The sequence below is a fragment of the Hemibagrus wyckioides genome, linkage group LG27, assembly GCF_019097595.1.
Source record: "Hemibagrus wyckioides isolate EC202008001 linkage group LG27, SWU_Hwy_1.0, whole genome shotgun sequence".
Taxonomy (NCBI): domain Eukaryota; kingdom Metazoa; phylum Chordata; class Actinopteri; order Siluriformes; family Bagridae; genus Hemibagrus; species Hemibagrus wyckioides.
In genome coordinates this window covers 12,036,502-12,057,798 of record NC_080736.1, presented here as the reverse complement: position 1 = coordinate 12,057,798, position 21,297 = coordinate 12,036,502, and the positions used below count along the sequence as shown (strand labels likewise).

The 21,297-nt window shown below is 38.9% G+C and overlaps 1 protein-coding gene across 1 annotated transcript; it reads left to right on the top strand.

Moving 5' to 3' along the window:
* The first annotated feature begins 2,131 nt into the window (after positions 1 to 2,131).
* On the top strand, positions 2,132 to 21,289 carry cdh15 (cadherin 15, type 1, M-cadherin (myotubule)). The gene is made up of 14 exons (XM_058382091.1): positions 2,132 to 2,359; positions 10,253 to 10,414; positions 11,041 to 11,196; positions 11,414 to 11,558; positions 12,046 to 12,227; positions 13,288 to 13,416; positions 13,505 to 13,690; positions 14,297 to 14,541; positions 14,880 to 15,022; positions 15,105 to 15,338; positions 16,935 to 17,177; positions 17,311 to 17,456; positions 18,395 to 18,589; positions 19,643 to 21,289. Exons 1-14 carry the CDS (start codon positions 2,306 to 2,308, stop codon positions 19,841 to 19,843), a joined length of 2,421 nt encoding a protein of 806 aa, XP_058238074.1. The 5' UTR covers positions 2,132 to 2,305; the 3' UTR covers positions 19,844 to 21,289.
* Positions 21,290 to 21,297: the final 8 nt, after the last annotated feature.

The following is a 21,297-nucleotide window of genomic DNA, read 5'->3' as shown; positions in this document are numbered from 1 at the left end:
CTTATGTCCCTCTGGGATAAGCTCCAGGTTCCTGGTGACGCTGTGTAGGTCCAGAAAAAGGAAATCTTTCTTTCAGTCTTCACTGTAATGATGTCATGTTTAAGTCGCACTGCTCCTTGACTTGAACTTTAACTTCTGTAACATTAAGAAGTCATGCAGAATATTCTGGTTGCTCATCTATGGATGCAAGACATCCTTCATCACACAAAGTGTGGGGTGTGAAAACAGAGGACAAACAAAATGTCTGGAGAGCAAAGAGCCTGGGACTACACTCCTCTAACCCAAACAACACAGAACACACTGTTCATTTCAGATCATCAAACAGAGCAAAAATACATCACACACACACACCTAGCATTGTGTATGGATGCTGTTTCTTAGTTTGTTGACAGAAATCAAATGGATGAAACAGTCAAGCAGATGGCTGAGGAGAACTCTTTTTTTGTCATGAAACATCTTTTAAAACGTGTGAATGTGCCTGTACACTAAAACCCCCAGGACATGAATCATGGTGAGGTGAAGGCCTGAGGAACCCTGAATGACAGCAGAATTCCTAGCATGTATCTGTAGGTCTGAATAGCACGACTCTGTATGAAGAATGCTTCAGCAGAAATCTGATGACCAGCCAGGACTGGAACTTTCCTGAGACTGAGTTTGCAGTTAATTTTCTTATAACTGGAGGCTACAAAATCAGGTAGAGAACTATTCAAATGGAATAAGTGATTAATTCTGTCTTGCCTGGGTGTGCAAAATCCTCTGCAAATTCATGTCCTTTGAAATCCAATCCCTGATTAGCAACACTGCAAAGATGCTGGAGAAGGTGCGTGAATAACCGTATATATATATATATATATATATATATATATATATATATATATATATATATATATATTGTAAATGTCTGTAGGCCTACGTCTGCTTATATAAGGTATGAATATTAACTAAAAAGTTGAAATATTTTACACAGCCACTGTGCATCAAATATGCAAACAGAATCACATGGAGAGTTTTATATAAATTAATTTCAGAGAGCATTATGGCTAAACAAAATTGGCTACTATGAAGAAATTTCAATCCATCTTACTGAATTAATTGCGTTTGTGACTAAACTGGCATTTGGTAATTTGGCAAAAAAAAAACAGACAAGGCAGAATAAGACAGAAGAATGTAAAATTTCTTTCATAGTTTGTATTAAGGTGGTCAGCAAAAATGATTACTATTACAGATTTAATCTTTAAGCTTTTTGTAGATGAACGTAATCTCACTTTATTTCCTGCTGCTGGAAGTCGATGATGTTGCTCTATACAATTCCCATCCATAATTGCATAAAGGCATGTCATAGTGATGACCTAAACCTGAACCATATCAGAGCAACATTATCTTCTAGAAATAGTGACAGCTACCTAGAGCTTTAACTATGCAGAAATATGACACACATGTATCTTTCTGTTCCCGAAACTGGAAAGTAACAGAGATAAGACAAAGGGAGGACAAAGGAAACAGCTTTGAGGAACTGAATATTACCCTCTTTTAGCCTAGAAAATTTCTAAAGCATGAAACAGAGAGATCACTCATCATAACCAATGAACAACATTACACTGAAGACCAGAACCTTTTACCCAAATATGTGGTTATTATCAATGTCTTTGTGAAGTTGTGACAAAGGTTAAGCTGAGACACAGGTGGTGGCTGGTAATGAGGAGGTCAGGGTCGGAAGGTACGATATTCGACTAATAGCCTGCTGAAATTTGACCTTCCACATAGCTCGCAGCATTACAGCGCCATCTGCTCTGGCTCTTCACTGATTTTCCTCTTTTTCTGCTCTCCCTCCAAAAGCCGATCATTAAAACAAATTCTACAGAAAACAAAAATGAGCATCCATTTGATTGGTGAGTTATTTCTATTTAACTGATGCTAGGTGATAGCAAATCAGCATTTGGGTAAATATTTATCATTAAAAATGTTTGCTTTTGAAAAGTTTGCACTTCCATGAGCAGAGTTCATGCCATGGCCTAACCTTCCTGGGCTAAAAACTTTGGGGTGTGTCCAAGTCTGTGGAGCTGAAGGGGGGCTAGGATTACAGCCTCCTCAGGCAAGTCCACCACATGTGCTGTCACTCATATCCCTAACACACAGTCAAGAGAGAGAGAGAAAGAAAGAGAGAGAGGGACCGAGGGGTTTCAGAAGGGTTTACTCATCCTCATCCAGAAAGCGCTCTAACAGACATATTGCTGTCCAGGACAGTCTTTTCTTGGTGATCCAGGGACACAGAGCAGCTACTGAGGTCTAAAGGCCTTAAAAGAGAATGGGAATCATGCTGCTGGTGGGAGTGTGTGTGCTGGTGGCATCTTTGGGTCAGGTACGAATACTTTTTTTTTTCTTCCTACATAGCTCAGCCCAGTCAGGGTCTTGTACTCGGCCATGTCCAGCTTATTCATGATGGATTATAATACATGCTATAAGTCTTGGTTTGAAATTTGCAAAGCCTTCATAAAGTTCAGCTTTACTTAAACATTGAACCTTTGTATTTTTTATTAACAAGTGTATTTATTAGTTTGGAATGTTAGTGAATTCAGTTGCTGTAACTCTATAAGCCAAACAAAAATGCTATTGAAGTGGACTCATTTGAAACAGATATGGTGATGTAGAGTTTAGGAGGCACTTATAGCCCCAGGCCACAGCTGCTGAACTCATCTATACCTACACATCACGACTCATGTCAGAGTAATGGATTATTAACTTCCTTTGTTTTGAGTTCAGAGACCTGACGTCAGCCATTAGCTGCCTAGCAGATCAAACTGAGGAGGTGGTTGCTCCAAATATGCAGTATTGCTGATTAAACGGATGATGACAGCTAATCAGTAATAGCAATAGCAGATTTCATGATTTGTGTTCAATTCTGACAATATAGTTTATGGGCCTTCCAGCCTGTCAACAATGCCATTGGGAAAAACTGAATAAATGAGGGGAAAAAACAAATAATAATCATGTGAAGATAAACATGTGAGCATTAATCACAATCAGGTTATTGGCATTGTTTGTGTTTGCAATGGAAGTCAGAAGTATTGAAAGTGTTTATCCGTAGAGGCCTCCATCTTTTCTTAGATAAACAAGACAGAAGTAATCATGGCATATTGTGGTGATTAAGCCTTTTAATAGTGAAAAAGAGTGTACTCCATCAGATTTGTGTTTATTAAGATGGCCTTCATCTACACCTATTTTGTTTTTTCTAGTTCGATCCCATTAGAGCAATAGAAAATTATTTTGCCGTTATTCATGATCAGTATGTTTATGAGTAATTGTATTGTCACAGTTTGACTCTGTGAATGAGGCATGGATGAGTCTATGTGAAATATGTGATTGGTCATGTGGTAAAAATACATCAAAGCATTCCAGCACTGGGCATGCCATTAGATGATACCCTTCTGTATCTCTTACCAGTTACTCAGCATTTCACTTGATTTTTCTTCATTGATTGTCATTTTTTTCTGCTTTGGTTCAAAAAATATTATTATATTATTATTATGCCAAAATTGTCCATCCTTCTGCATGCTTTCTTTGATCATGAAGCCTTTGGTTACGGTTATCAGTCAACTATAGCACCTGGGAGTGCTTACATTCCCTCTTCAGATTCCAGGCAAAAGACTCAGTACATTCCTCTCAGTTTAGCCATGGCTACTGCTAATTCAAAAAGCAGTAATCTCAGAAGAAAGCACCGTATCCATGGGAATATTGCAGACCTCACTTGCAGAATGGACCTTCGTGCCTGTATAGTAAAAGCACTTTGAGAGTCCGTGATGACAAATGGCAGCTGTTCCCAGATGCGTTTACTCGATGCCGGTTGTCCTGAGCAGTAATCCCAACTGCGGAAAGAGAAAGCCAGCACCCCGAGTCCGTGAAATCACGGACAAATCGGTCTATAATGCAGCCAGTGTTGAGCTCATGATCATTGGAAACAATCACTCTAGACAGCTGGAGGGTTTCGATTTACTGCAAATCTTTTTCCTCACAGTTCCTCCCCAGTCTCACCACAGAAGTTGTGCCAAATACCAGTGAATAGTGAATATATCTCTGTTCCTGAGGCGTCTCAGAAAGCTAAACATTGACATACATTAAAATCTTTTTTGTTTTCACTAGCTGAGTTTGTTTCTCAGTTAAAGGAACAGAAATCGGGATGCTGTTGATGAATCAGTTGAATATCATTTATTTATTGTGCAAAAGTTTCTAGTAGTATCTTCCCAAAATACTGACTGCAATTCCAAAGTATGGCAACTGTTACGGTTTTCCCATTAAAATATTTTGAACAGGGCACGCCCCATCATGGATGGCAATGATAAAGATCAGGCATCTGCTCTAGTGAAACATGGACACCCTCTAAAAATAGGAGTGCTGCTGTGACAAAAGCACAAATGGTGGATGGGTTTGACTGAGAGGGAGAAATGCTGGGAAGAAAGGCAAACTCTTAGAGATGGAAGTGCTGACTGGGTTTTGGGTTCCACTGGGATTCACACACAGGCACGTAGCTCATCAGGACAACTGCTAGATAGATCCTCAAAGTTTGTGCAATAATGTATATAATAGCAAAACCTTATCATGTTCAAATCCAGGAAATAACTGCAGTGTACTTCAGTAAAGATAGTGGACTATAGTGTTAGAATGTTTCCAGAGAAATTGTTCAAAAACTTTGCTGTATTGTGGAATTCTAGTTGGGGAGGATACGACTGATCCTCCATGGTCTCTTGTGTATGTAGTCATGCTTAAACCAACAAAAAATAACGGATATTCTTCTGATAAATAAATTCATTTTACCTTAGCGTAAACACAGCCACCTAAACAGCACTCTATATAGTTCAGCTTCCTGAGATGCCTCCAGAACGGAAACATAGTCAGTATTCATTGGTATCTGACATATCATCTGCCGTGATACTGGAGAGGGACTGTGAGGAAAGAGATTAGCTGGGAAATGTGGGGCTGCCACATGGATACTTCCTTAAAGTAGATATTTTCTAATAACAGTACATCCTTAATTGTTTTATTCCATAGTAATTTGCCCAAAATTACATTTCTTTATCAGTTATAGAATGACACATCATATTTTTTTATCCACTTATAGTTACATTTAATGTGATGGAACATCTATTAAAAAAGTTCTTGGTATCACTTATAGTTAGCTGTATGATGAAGTTAATAAGACTAAATAATACGGGGGATAAGGAGGTTAGCTTAATTTTTAAGGTGCTGGACTACTGATCGGAAGGTGGTGAATTCAAATTCTACGTCCACCAAACTGCCACTGCTGGGGTCTTGAGCAAGGCCCTTAACCCTCAATTGCTCAGTTGTATAAAATGAGATAAATCATAAGTCTCTGTGTATAAGGGCGTCTGCCAAATGCCTGAAATGTAAATGTAATACAAAGTATTCCTGAAAAACTGCAGAGCTCAACATACTGTGTCGCTAGTGATTCTCATGGACAGCTATACCTCTGACTATTACAAAGCTCTGACAGTGGAGACTCCTTCCATAAATGTTAAGTAAATGTCTCCTTGCAGAAAGCCTCAGTACATTAATGATTATATATTTTTTCTTTGGTAAATAACAACATTTTATTTGTTTAGCATTTGTCACAAAGCAGCTTTAAACAAATATATAAATTCAGGATATAAATAATACATCTTAAATTTATCTCTAATGAGCAAGCCAAAGGCAACGGTGGTGAGGAAAAATCTTTGAGAGGAACTAGACTCAAAAGGGAAGCCTCATTTGACATCATTTCCCATATTTTGTAGTACATAGTCAAAAAAATTTAATTGGGTAACCAGGAAATTTCAGGTGAGTGGCACTGGTAGCTTCAGTGGTTAAGGCTCTGTGTTGTTGATTAGAGGATCAGCATTCAAGCTGCCACTGTTGGGCCCCTGAGCAAGACCCTTAACCCTCACAGCTCAAGGGGTGCTGTATCATGGCTGCCTGTGTCTGACTTCCAAGTTGGGATATGCGAAGAAAGAATTTCACTTTCAAAATTTCGCTAATTCAAATGTTCACTGATTGAGACTTGAGTGCAAAACTGTTTGTGGCGAATGCCATCACAAAGCCATCCTCATGGTTTCTAAGTGGTACCATCCACAGCAACAACATCATGTATATCAAGGCTGTCCACGTGGGGCCAACTACAGCAGCAGCGAGAGACCTCTGACTGATTCCAGGTGATTTACATGGAACATTCACCATATAAGTCCCTGTGAATGAGTTGTTATTATAGAATCTTTTCCTGACTTACATCCATTCACCACACAAATGTAGTCCATCATGTCCTATGAGTTGTGCACCTCCCACCTTGGTATGGACCAGCTAACAGTGACAAAACTGGCTTTATTTTTTGGAATGACGCTTGTAAAGGTAAATGGGTTGAATGCAGTACAAGGTGCATGTGGTAAGCACGTGATGATGAGTGGGAGGTTTTGTTTTGGGGTTTATCGAAAGCATTGTTTATGAACCCACATCTCAGTTAAATGCTATTTATTGCTCTAGCACACCTGATTCATCTTATCACCTACTTATCACAAGGCAGCATGTGATCCCTAGAAGTAGAATATAAACTGAAGTGAGGTTGTAATGCCCATTCCAGTGCCAGTATCCATGTCTGGGATCTAAGCCAGCTTGTCTTAAAGCAGACCACAGTGCTGTGTGATAAGCTTTCATTGACTGTATCCTATATCAGAAAGACGGCGTCTGCGAGACTGGTAGGCTGGCACATATTCCCAAAGAGGCTGGGGAAGGATTTGTCTTCACTAAGGGAGCATCTGTAGGCAACAAGCCAGAAGTGTTATGTCAGTCAGATTACTTCCATTTCTTTTTATTTCCTGCAGGAGAAAGACATGAGAAGGTTTGTTAAATCAAAATGTTAAGTGAAATATATTAATTAAGGTTGAATCCATTATTTATCTAGCGTACAGGACAGACACGGTTACCAGCAGATTCTGAGTGAATCTTCCTTATCAGGAGATAAAGTTGTGAATCCTTTATCATCTGCAGCTGCTATATGTTATAGTAGTGCATCAGGTAGCACTACTTCTATTATCCCTGTTTGATATAGCACTTTGTTTGTATTTACTCAAGTTGCGTAAAAGCTTCTGCTATATGAATAAATGTAATGTAATGTAAATCTCTCTATAGCTCTTTCCCAGTGTTTTTCACAACTGGGAAAAAAACAGGGCTGGTGGAAAAAGAAGTCACTTTTTACAAGCACAGGATATAACAACAAATTAATTATATTGCACACATAATTGCCCTTTAAATATATCCAAACATTGTATATCATATATTATATTATTTTGCATTAGGTAATTTTTTTTTAAACAATTTAATTTTTTTTTTTTCTGGAGCCCTGACCAGAGATATGGAGCTGGGATCTGACAGGGAAATTAAAATAAATAAATAAATAAATAAATAAATAAATAAATAAATAAATAAATAAATAAATAAAAAACTGAAATCACATTGTAGAAATGCTGCCTAATGTAAAAACATCACAGGACAGAGGATCAAGCAGCCCTGAGATCACTCAGATCCATGGCATCAATGCCGACTGTCTGTGTTACCTTAAAGATTTTCACTCACGTTAATAATCCTGGTAATGTAATGTAATAGTAATGTTTCAGTTCCAGTGTTTGTTGCTTGACTGAACTGACACTCTGACTTACTACCTAAGGTATCAAGTTGGATTGGATCGATTAGTATGCTACCATAGGATTAGGCAATCAAGCATGATATACCATTTGTACTGAAAACTTCTCTGAGGGGAGAATAGTGTACTGACTATCCAGGGTACATAGGTGAAGTGGTCTAAGTGGCGGCTGAATTTGCCTAGATATTTGTGAAACATAATATAAAACAGGAAACACTTAGCCAGCTTTCCATCACTGATTCCTACAGGCTAATTCGAGGGAGAAATTATTTAGGTGGTCAAAACAGGAGACAGGATTCTTTGCATCCATCCACATATCAGTGTATTCCTTTCTGAAAGGAATATTTTTGGAAAACATGGCATGTAGTACAGAGAGGAAGAGAGGAATAATATCCTCCCCCTCAGCCTTACCTACAACTGTTCATTCACTGCTGCTGGTCAAAGGATCACATTACAGGCTCAAAGTATCTGAGTCACAGGCTTTACCAGGCAATAAAGTCTTAAGGAAAATGAGCAAGTGTGGCCTGTCACTGAGCTTAAAGGGCATGGTTAATTGATAAAACTGCAAAGTAACTGAACCCTCTACTGCTAAAGACATCAACAGACCTCCATAATGGACCACCCAGATAGTCACTACTGCCTTTGTTTATATCATTATAGTTTTTTAGATGAATAAATTTTGGCAGAAACTTTGTGAAGCAAGCACAAATACCAAGACCAGGTTTCATCCATTTGACAGAATTAAGTCTTAAGGTATTTGTTAGAAATGTTTCCAACATTTACATGTGGAGCTGATGTTCCTAAACGATACACTGGATGTATAAGAGCACAGAGGAATGCAAAATGGGCTAAGATTAGTGCTCTGGCTCAGCCTGGGAGTGTTTAGCATGACTGCCATTCTGTAGCGGCTTCTCTCAGGCATGCCGTAGTGCCAGAAGTTCCCTTCAGTGGCTTCTAGCTTCAAACATTACAGTCATAGCTGATCATTTTCATTCTCTATGAGGGTAGATGATAGCAGACAACATTATTAATGTCTCTATGAGGTTGCACAGCCATGCAGGGTCACGAGCTCAATCCTGAGCTTGTCTTACCGTCGGTGTGGAGTATCACATGTTCTAGGGATACTCACACTTTTGAAAAACATGCTTAAGGTGAAGGTGTTCCTACAGTGATGTGTAACCACCTGCAATAGACTTGCATCCCATTCATAGGATATGCTCTGAAGTCAAAAAACATGGCTTTGACTTTGACTTTTTCATAGATTGCTGTTCATTCAGCTTTTTTCATATAAGCCAAAGGATTTGCTCTTTTCTTTTTGTGTGAATTTCAAGTTCAAATCACGAAGTTTTAATACCAGGATACAGAAGTGAGAGTTACACAATACAACAATACAACTAAATTTACGATAAAATAAAAAATACAAACACAACAAAAAAAACCCCACCAGAAGTCAGAAAGTCATTTCTCGAGGCTAATTTATTCCCTCTTCACACGCTTGCTACTGTTCTCAGTGTTGAGTTTCATCCATGACTCCTACACTCCACTCTCAGGTCTTTGACCTTCGGGTGAAAACAGAGGACAGCAACAACTTTTCTTTTCCATCATTTTGCAGACACTCTAGAAAAAAAACAACGAGTGCATCATTTATTTGCAAAATGAATATAGGGGATCTTTTCGAGTTAATTTGCCTGCTTATTACATCTATTTCAGTTTAATCACTAGTAGTGGCTATAAAGCAGTTAAAAGGATGGAAACTGTTTAAAAAGTAGTCTTTGTGCTTACATTAATGAAGTGTAAGATCTCAGCCTTTTCCTAGATCTAAATTGTTTCCCTTAATGTGAGACAAGACACAAAATAAAATCTAAACTTACTTATACTCTTATTATTTTGATTTTCATATTTTTAGCTCAGGCATTACACGGTCCAGACTTTTCCAAGCAGGTGAAGACAGCCTGTGGTGTCAGGGAATATGTTTGTGGGTGAGTGGGTGGGTTACTGTCAGTGCAGCAGATTCAGAGTTTGACCTGTGAACTCGGTTATGTGGAGTGTAGAGTACAGAATAATGTGGATATCAGTGTGGCAGGCTGTGGGTGGGGAAACTGAGCTCTGACAGCTGTGCCAAGTGCGCCAAGTGTGTGTGTGTGTGTGTGTGTGGAAGTGGCTGTAAGGAAATATATGTGCTTAGATTTAAGTGTCTATGACCAAGTGGTGAGCATGTGGCATGTGTGTGTGTGTGTGTGTGTGTGAGGAACAGAAGGATAGCATAAGAGAGCTTTCACTCATAACAGTGCAGATGCTGGATTCCACATTAGCTTTGCTTCACAACGGGGCTCAGGGAACTGTTTCACCTTTCACTTTCAGCATTAAAGGAGCTTCAGATTCAAATTAACCAACAGCCTTCATGTTTCTGTCACATTACGACAGTCTCACTGTGCTGCGAATTCTCATAACAGGTGTCATAACAAATGGCGGCAAAGATCCCTGTAATATTTCTGTCTGTGTATATTCAGTAGAAATGATGTTTGCAGACTTTTATGCAGTCCATAAAAGTGGCATTTAAATGCATTGCAGGTTATGAGCAGCCCCCAGTCGAGGAAAGAGAACCTGAACCCAGTCGTGCTGTATCCCTGGAGGACAAAGACTGCAGGTTTGAGCCGAGTAAAGAGAGACTGGATCATTCCGCCTATCCGTGTTTCTGAGAACAGCAAGCAGGTCCCTGAGTACCTGGTCCAGGTAATTACCAGAGACATATAGATGGAGGGGGAAGCAAAACTATAACAACTACCACATGCAACTATAAGTCATAATATGAGACACACCTACATTTAAATAAATTATGTGGTAGATTTAATGGATATATATTTCATACGGCTGCAAACTTAAGGGAGTAAGAAGTGTAATAGTAAGAGTACAGTACTACATTAAGAAAGACGTTTAATGGCAATACTTTACTAATTCAATAGTAAATGTAAGAGTAATTCTTTTGTACTTCAGTAAGAAGTGTAATGCTAATAAAAATTACGACATAGTCCACAAATTTCCCAGCAATCCTGGACATTTTAGACAAATGTTCTTTATCATGCATTCAAGCAAAGCCCTCAGCAGATGAAACCAGTTAATAATCAAATCATCACAGATTTTCAAGTATCTCTGAAAATATTGTGTGCTGTCCCGCAGTTTCAACTACCTCTGCCATTATTATTACATTATACTACACTTATTCTCTAGATTTTTCTTCATATATAAATATTCAGTGCATCTTTTTTCACGTATCGACCTGATGACCTGCTTCTAACACACATCTGGGATGTGAGATGCTTACCATATGTCTTTAACAATTTCCATTCCTCTGCCTTCAGATCAAATCTGACAAGATTTTCACTGGAGAGGTGATCTACAAGCTGGAGGGCCCCGGGGTCGACCAGGAGCCTAAGGACCTCTTCGAAATAGATGATAAAACAGGATGGATTAAGAGCAAGAAGCCCCTGGACAGAGAGACTCATAAGAGCTTCACGGTACAATGAAGCCCATAAATAGCAAGGACTGTTCTCTTGGGATGTATAGAAGTAGTTTATGAACAGCTGTTTCATGTTTTAGGAGGTTAAGTGCTTTAGAAAAAAATGTGACGTGTGCATTTAAAAATAGTATTAATTTAGTTAAAAAAAAAAAAACGTGATACTGATGCTGATACTGAACTGAAACTTGATCCATAATATAATTGTGCATCCTCAGCTTAAAGCCTTCGCCCTGTCACCCAGTGGAGAGCGACTGGAGAACCCCACCACCATCGAGATCTACGTACTGGACCAGAATGACAACAGACCGACCTTTACCAAAGAAGAATTCATTGGCTCTGTGCCAGAATTCTCCATTCCAGGTGAAAAGCAATGCTTACACTAGGGAGCAATCAAAATGATGGAGTGACAGTCTGACAGGCTCGTGTTTTGCTTCTCATTAATGGACATACGGTTCATGGGTCATATTGACTTTGAGCAGCTGAGGTAGATAATAGTATTTGAAATGAGCAACCTCGGATATATTTATGTATTCGGGGAAACAGTAAAGATGCACAAAACCACTTCTCATGCTGCAGCCAGCAGGTGTGTGTAATCCAGTATGAGTGCTCTAGTAACACATGGAGATTCTGTAATACTGTCAATATTGTCAATTGAATTATGTGTGGTATTTTTCTAAAAAGCAGTTGCTGTCGTTACTTTTTGTAATAGAATTTATTCTCAGGTCAATATGATCTAATTACATCCTGAATCATATAAATATTAAGAAAGGGGGAGGGGCTTTTCATGTTCATGGTTTGAAAACTCTCCTTGTCCACTTTTCAACATTTCAGTATTTCCCCTGTTCAGGTACTTCAGTGTTGACTGTATCAGCAACAGATGCTGATGACCCCAACACAGACAACTCAGTGCTGAGCTACTCCATAACAGCTCAGGAGAGCTTCCCACCTTTCAGCATCAACAAGACCATGTTCGGCATCAACAACGTAACAGGAGTGATCTACACCCGAGATGTGGGACTGGACCGAGATGTAGGTGTTGTGTGAAAAGCGTATGGTTGTGAAGGTGCTACTGAAGTTTTACTCTAAAATAACCCCAAAAAATTTTTAACAGATTGACTCAAATGATGTTATGCATTGTAGTAGATGTTTCATGGTCAAGAAATAAAATGATTTATTATAGCTTGACTGCTCTGTAAAATTCAATAATCCAAACATCAACAACTCAATAACAAAGTAGGTCTATAAATAACGTCAGATTGTTACTGTGAATAATGGATACATTAGCTTCACAAATAAAAAGTTCCATGGCTCGATATCTGAAATACTATTGTACACATGTAAATAATGGACTCAATATTTTAACAGTTTGCTTATGTTCATTAAACTTAAATGAGCTATTTTACAGTTTAAGAGAGCCCTTACTGCAAAGCATTTGAGTTGCTGTATGGTTTACACCGATCAGCCATAACATTATGAGCAGGTGAAGTGAATAACACTGTGTGCTCATTATGGGTCATCATTAGTGGGTGGGATTTATTAGGCAGCAAGTGAACATTTTGTCCTCAAAGCTGATTTGAGCAAGTTTGATAAGGGCCAAATTGTGATGGCTAGATGACTGGACCAGAGCATCTCCAAAACTGCAGCTCTTGAGAGGTGTTCCTGGTCTGCAGTGATCAATATCTATCAAAAGTATCCTTTAAGTCCTGTAAGTCCTTTAAGTCCTGTAAGTCCTTTAAGTCCTGTAAGCATCCTTTAAGTCCTGTAAGTCCTGTAACTTACAGGACTTAAAGGATCTGCTGCTAACGTCTTGGTGCCAGATACCACAGCACACCTTCAGAGATCTAGTGGAGTCCATGCCTCGATGGGTCAGGGCTGTTTTGGCAGTAAAAGGGGGACCAACACAATATTAGACAGGTGGACATAATGTTATACCTGATCAGTGTATACTGTTGTGGGTGGGGCCGCATTGCCAAAAGTATGTGAACATCCAATTCCAGATGCAGTCTCCCTTTACTGTTATAATAACCTTCACTTTTCATGCACTAGCACTAGATTTGGGGGCATTAATGCTGTTTTTTTTTTGCTCCAGATGGTACAGGCATTCCAGCTGACCCTGCAGGTGGCCGACATGTCTGGAATGGGCCTGACCAGCACAGGACGAGCCATCATCCACATCACAGACATCAACAACCATGCTCCACAGTTCAACCCTAAAACGGTACTCTCTCTCACACACATACACACAAACACACACATGCTGCCTTCCTTTTTAGCACAATGATGTGATTACACTCCTATGTTTGCAGTACACAATGTTTGCCATGGAGAATAAAGTGGGAGAGGATGTAGGCAGAGTAAATGCAACAGATAAAGATGAGAAGAATGGTGACAACTGGAGGATTACTTATTCCATCATTAAAGGAGATTCTTCCGGCAATTTTGCCATACGGACAGACCAGGTCACCAACCAGGGAATAATCTCCGTAGTGAAGGTGGGTTCTCTCATCAGTATAGTAGTAGTAGTAGTAGTAGTAGGTAGACTGGTGCTATGTTCTGTTCTACCATAGATCTGTGAGCTTCAAAATTTCACTTAATTATAAAAAGTCTGAAACTAATTGGAAATGCATGTGTTATGTTATGTTTGTTTCATTTTTAAATAAATGAGATCATGTACTAAGAGAATGTCCAAATGGTGTAACTATTAAAGGCTTGTATATTTTGTAAATGGAAAAAAAACAAAACAAGGTTATATAAAAAGTTTGTTCATATATTACCTTACTCCTATACGTTGTGAGTAAAACATCTAGTTATGCCAAGTGACAAAAAACAGGGACCCCATTAGACATTCTTCTTAACTACTGTATTGGCCTTATTGAAAAGTTGATTTTATTTTTAACAATTTATACCTGGATCTCCGAAAGCCATGTGAACATTCAACATTCAACAAAAAATACAGATATGGAAATGAAGACTAACTGCAGGATCAATATCAGAGGCAGGTTTAATCTCTAGTGTGTAGGTTCTCTGAACTGTGTTTTTTAATGGCTTCTCTAGTGCTCAGATCTGAAGAGTACAATTCCCATCCTTCTCTCTTGCAGCCCCTGGACTTCGAGTCACGAGCAGAGTACCAGCTCACTGTGCGAGCAGAGAACGAAGTCCCTCTGAGCATTAAAGCTCCATTTGTTCGGACCAGCACGGCTATCGTCACCATCAAAGTTCTCAATGAGAATGAAGCGCCACGTTTTAATTCGAACCCCATAGAGGTGTCTATCCCAGAGTCTGTTGAACCAGGGACTGTCCTCATCACTAGTATCGCTCATGATGCTGAGAATTCCAAGCTCAGGTATGAATGATTTGTTTGTAAATAAATGGTTATTGTTATATATTTGTTAATGGTATGAACAAACAGTTATTTTAATGCTCCCCAGATAAAACTGGAAATACTCTATATTTAAGATTATACCACAAATCAAGTTGCTAATAATAGGTATGAGATTATGACCTAGCAATAGTGATAATCAATAATAATAATAATCATAATCAAACTATACCTAGATTTCTATAACATAAATCTAACCTAAATGACCTAGAAATGCAATCAATTATTTGTCTCTCTACGTTTTCAATGGCCAAACATTGCTTCAGTGCCACACATGAAAGATTTTATTTTTTCATTTTCAGATTTGAAATTATTCAAGATCCTGAGAAATGGCTCTCGATCAACCATGAAACTGGGGATATTTCAGCCAGGAAGAACTTCAGCCTCCGCTCCCCATACATCAAGAAGAACAAGTACAGGGCAGTAGTGAAGGTCACAGACATGGGTGAGTGCAGAACAAATTTAATATTAAATCCTTTCATTTTAAGTGAAAAAAATCCATCACTCATCACTGCTCCCTCATTCAGATGTGGGCGGGACTTCCATAATGGCCCCTCTGGAGATTACACTGTGGGAGACCAATGACTTCCCCCCTGTGCTTGTCCCTTTGAGTGGCATCCTGTGTAGTAACAGAGAGAGACATAGACTCGGCCTGCTGATCAGCGCTGTAGATGGTGACCTCGCCCCTCATGCTGACCCCTTCAGCTTTCACCTGGCTGATGGAGACATGGCATCCAACTGGACTATCATACAGCTCAATGGTAAAAAAAAACAAAAAACAAATTCTGCTTTTAATAAATACTGAAGAATATATCCTGCTCTATTAAGCACTGTGTGCATTGCAAAAACTTTCCCTAGTGCTACTGATCAATTAATCCATTAAACCATTACAGCATCCATCTACACAGTCACAGCATCCATAGCATCCATAGACCTTGGTTCATCCATCCATCCATCCATCCATCCATCCATCCATACACTTCTTACACTTACCCATTTATGCATTCATCCACCCACTATCAAACCCAACCACCCATTCATCCTTCTGTCTATCCATCAATCTATCCATCAATCTATCCATCCATCCATCTATTCATCCATCTATTCATCCATCTATCTATCCATCCATCCATCCAATCCTTACATCTATTCATTAATCCACAACCACCCATCCATTCATTTATCCATCCATCCATCCATCCACCCACTATCAAACCCAACCACCCATTCATCCTTCTGTCTATCCATCAATCTATCCATCAATCTATCCATCCATCCATCTATTCATCCATCTATTCATCCATCTATCTATCCATCCATCCATCCATCCATCCATCCAATCCTTACATCTATGCATTAATCCACAACCACCCATCCATTCATTTATCCATCCATCCATCCATCCACCAATTCTTACTTTTATCTATTTATGCATTAATCCACAACCACCCATCCATTCATTTATCCATCCATCCATCTATCCATCCATCCATCCATCCATCCACCAGTTCTTACTTTTCTCCATTTATGGATCAAACCCTACCACCCATGCATCCATTCATCCATCGATCCAACCATCTATCTACCCAACCATTTATCCATCCATCCATCTATTCATCCATCCATCCATCTATCCATCCATCCATCCATCCATCCATCCATCCAATTCTTACATCTATCCATTTATGCATTAATCCACAACCACCCACCCATTCATTTATCCATCCATCTATCTATCCAGTTCTTACATTTATCCATTTATACATCCATTCACCCACTATCAAACCCAATGACCCATCCATCCATCCACCCATCCATCCATATATCCATCCACCCATTTGTCCATCCATCCATCTATCCATCTATTTATACATATTTACATACATACAATCTCTCCAACTAGTCCATGCATCAATACATCAAATGACTATTTTATCAGTGATTTAAGTAAAGTCAAAATTGGTACAAAAAATCCTCAGTATTTGATTTTATAAATGTAAAAACCTGATAGTTTTACCAGTAGTTTTATAATTTAGCAGAACCAATCAGTCAGTCCATCAATCATCCATCCTTTAATCTAGCCATGCGTAACAATAAAATCATTACTAATGAATAAATGTTATTAGGGACCAGTTAGTATGCAAATTAGATCATGCTAATCACTCTTAATTATTATCCATGTTAAAATGTTAGTGTAAACAATTTCATTAATTTATAATGAAAAATGCAAATATACTGTATGCACATGCAAATCACTGCAAATATCAAATCTTAAACCATCCCTGTTTGCTCTTTTTGACATTGTCCAATTGTTCTTGGCAAAATATTTCACAAGTGCCATGTCTGTTTTTATACAGAGACCCATGCAATGCTGCAGCCTGTGATAGATATAGACCAGGGGGAGTTCTCCATCCCCATTACTGTATCAGACTCGGGTTCGCCTTCTCTCTTCTCCAATGCCCTGTTGAATGTGACGGTGTGTCCATGTGACAGGGCTGGACAGTGTATGAGTGTCACAGCTGCGGCCATTTTTGGAGCTAGAGTGGGCATCAGCTTTATTGCCCTTATGATCATCATGGCCAGTGTGGCTTTTCTGTTTTGTAAGTATACATATATAGCTATTTTTTTAACATGATGATGGAGAAGAGTGCATTTATCCATTCCAGCATTATTTATCTAAACAATCAGTGTCCTTGTGTAAAACTGATATACACATATGTGTGTGGTTCTCAGTGTTGCTGCTACTTGCTGTGGCGGTGAGGAGCTGCACCAGACGTGGTGTTAAGAAAGGAGGAGGCCTGCTGATTGGCGAATCAGCTGATGATGTGCGTGACAATGTGTTCAACTACGACGAACAGGGCGGAGGAGAGGAGGATGAGGTGAGAGTTAACAAACGTAACAAAATCCCACAAACACGATCCCTCCACTACGGAAGTGGGCTTTGCATGATGATATATAATATGTGAGCATGAACCATGTGAAACAGCCCACAGTATGTGCAGGGTGAGGTTGGGAGTGGACAGCAGCAGCTGGTGTGTGAGTCTGTGGGAAACACTGACACACACCATGTACGGGCCTGAAAAGTTCTGAATTAGCTCAGGGAATTCATGCAGCTGACACAATCAGTTTCAGTCTCCTAATAATGTGCACAAAGTCATTTACAAGGCATTCAGGGAATGTCTACATTTTTTAAATTGTTTGAATGCCTTTTACAATGTCACAATGGTGTTGTATTTTACCATACTGTGGCCTACATCTGAACTGTAAAGTCAGTTTAATACTGTAATTGTTAAAAACAAGACAACTGCCATAGATGTATAGAAGATATTAAACCTAATGTTTAATTAAAAGTACTTTCAGGAATCAGTACTGACTAGTACTGACCAGTACTGGGATGAATAACAGTGTCATTCACAGATATGTATAAACCTTTTCTATTTGGTAACTTTTACTTTTAAGCTAAGCGAAATTGTAAGCTGTTTCTTTCTGGATAGACAAGTAAGAACCAAACAAGCTACAGGCTAGGCTTCTCCTCAGTACAGTGAAGCATACATCTAGCTAATGTCCACAAAGGTTTGTGAAAAGTTGTTATTATATTTTATTATTATCGAGCAAAGAACATCTAAGCTCATTCAATGCTAGTAACCATAACTCTAGTCTGTTTAGCTAACTAGCATACTACTAACAGTTTTCTTGTTTCACTAACAAGCATTAGCTTTCATGTTCAGTAGCAAACAGTGAATTTAGATCTATAATAAATGTAAAAACAGCGATGTTCTACACATTTTCCCTCATAAGAACCTTTCGTCTCTTTCAGGATGCCTTCAACATTGATCTCCTGAGGACCCCTAATGACATGGTTCTTCCCCCAGAATCCTTCAGTCAACCAGGACCCGGTTTTCCTAATTGGAAGCAGCCACTCCGAAAGGATGCTCCGTATAACCTACCCTCGCCTGCGTACCCACGCAAACCTCAGGGAGAACCCACTGACATTGAGGATTTCATCGGTGATGTAAGTGAGAATATAATCTTTATTTGTATTGCACCTTTCATACGTGAAGCACCTCAGTGGGTTTCACAGGTAAATGTAGAAAACAATGAGATAACAAAAGTATTAGATCAAATAGGGATTAATGCTGTATGAGCTGTAATAATAATAAAATATAAATAACAAAGCACTTAATAACACAAACAGCCATAGAATTAGACTAATGGAAAATAGATTACCAAAACCTCTCTCTAACGTGTGTCACCATATTGTGGAACATTGTAATGTGTTTCTAGACACACAGCAGACACTATATATCACTAAATAGCATTACATTAACAGTAAGATTTTTTTAAACCCAATATATCATTTGAAATGTATGATCTTCAAACTTCTAGCATGAATCAGCTTGACCTCTAGATACAAGGAAGACATGGATCAAGACTGAACTTCCTCTGACTGTCTTCAGAGGAAGATTAAACACCCATGCCTTCACCATGCACTTAAATTAGAAGAAAAAAAACCTTGACTTGTAATGTACTAAGTCATTGTACAAACTCAAATTAGCAGGGCTTTCTGTTTGATAGTATTCTTAGATCCTGACTTATCTGCACTATCATGAGGATGGGTTTTTCATAGAGACTACATACGGAGGAGACACATGACTTCTGCCGAATGTAGAAATGGAAATATGCAACCAAACAGCTAGATAGGATTAGTCTCTAGCCCTCCAGTTCTGGATGTAGCTCAGTACTAAACATTCTTTAAAGCCACCCATTTCACTGGAGAGCATTTTATCATTTTTCAGAGCCATCAGAATGATCCAGAATGAGCTGAATGAATTCATTTGCATTTGTAACAGTTGCAAATTGTGATCCATCATATTTGTTTATAATTCTGGTCTGGGGAACAGAATTATGGGAAAGCCTACAAGAATATCAATGCCCTAAAGTTTTGCACATGCCGGTAGATGCCTTCTGAATGGGAAAGTCTTTAATAAGGGAGTGGATGTTTCTGATCTTAATTTCTTTCTGATTATAATTAGCATGCATTCTCTTTACTGTGTCTTGTCGGCAGTGTCTGGATGTTGCGGACAACGACCCCAACGTTCCTCCGTTTGACACAGCTCTGATCTACGACTATGAAGGAAACGGTTCTCTGGCAGGCAGCCTGAGCTCCCTCGCCTCCTCCAGCTCAGACGAGGACCAGGACTACGACTACCTTAATGACTGGGGACCACGCTTCAAGAAACTGGCTAACATGTACGACCCCCGCTAGTTACCCTGTAGCTATATACTCAGAGCTTCACGTTCATAAATTCTCACCAAAACCCTCCTGGTTCAACATTCCCCCATCACGTACATTTGGGGTCGGTGACGTAGGCACTACTGATGAGGATGGATATGTGTGTGTGTATGGATCATCGATCGAGAATCTGCAGAAGCTTTTCAAATTGGCCTCTGGTGTGTTCTTTCGAAAAGGTCAACGCTGTCATGTGAGAGACGGACGGCTCGAGCTGTTTTTTTTCTCCCGCAGTGCCGTTATGGATCAGTGAGTTATTTCAGCAGACTGACATGACAGCTCGTCTTCCACCGAAACAAAGGCAGACAGCGATCAGTGCATACTAATGAGACAGAAGTGACAGAACCCAGTTTTCTTTAAAGATTCATAATAACTCCGTTCTTAGTGAGCTTTAGCACTCTCTGATACAATTCTCTATAGTATTTCCTTTCCTGGGTATCTGCAAATGTAGATGCTTTCCTGCTGTAACACACTTGAATCAGCATATGAAGCCCTTTACATGTTAAAAGTCAAATTTGGCTTAAAAGATAAAATTATACAATTACCAGATCAGCTAAGACCGTGTGCTTTCTGAATTCTCCTTCATTACGTTAGAAGTAGAGTGTGTTTGACCCAGAGCTTTCAGATGCTTTTAACTTGTTTATAACAAGAGTAAATTTTGTATATTTCTCTCAACCACACGAGAAAACACTAACATTTGCTGATGAGTTCCAAGACTGGAATTAGAAACACATCCTTAATATTAGGATTTTGCAGAACTCCTTCACAGTCACAGTCAGGCTTAACAAATTCGTTCATTCACTCATATTCAATAACGTGTTATCCTGGTCAAAAAAAAAACACACTCACAGTTACATTCTCACACACATTCACAACTAAAGACAATTCAGCATAACCAGTTCAGGTAGGAGGAAACCGGAGAACCTAAAGGAAACCCAAATAGAAATGGGAAGAACATGTGAAGCACCACACAGCTCAGGATTTAACTGCCCCTGGACCTTCTCAACCATATTTTTGTCCTGGTTTAACACAGCCAACACCAACAACAGCCAGGTCTGATTCGAGAACAACTAACGCAGTGTGAACTTGTAAATGTAACCAAATTTCAGGAATGTTTTCTGCAGGATTTAAAACAAAGCAAAATAATGTAGAAATGTTTGAAACAGCCTTGTTTTAAAGATGGCACTATGAAATGGTTTTCTGAGAAAAGGAACATTGTAAGTTGTAACATTATAATGCATTATTCATGAATTTTGTGATACTTTTTTTTATATGATTGTATATAGATTTGCAGTTTTTGCCACCTTTATCCATCATCACTATTCACAGGACAGTATTCATTTATCTTCCTGAATATTTTACTCACAAAAATACAGCTATAATTCCTTTTTTTTTTCCTTCTTGGTTCGTTAGTGACTCTTTTTATTGAA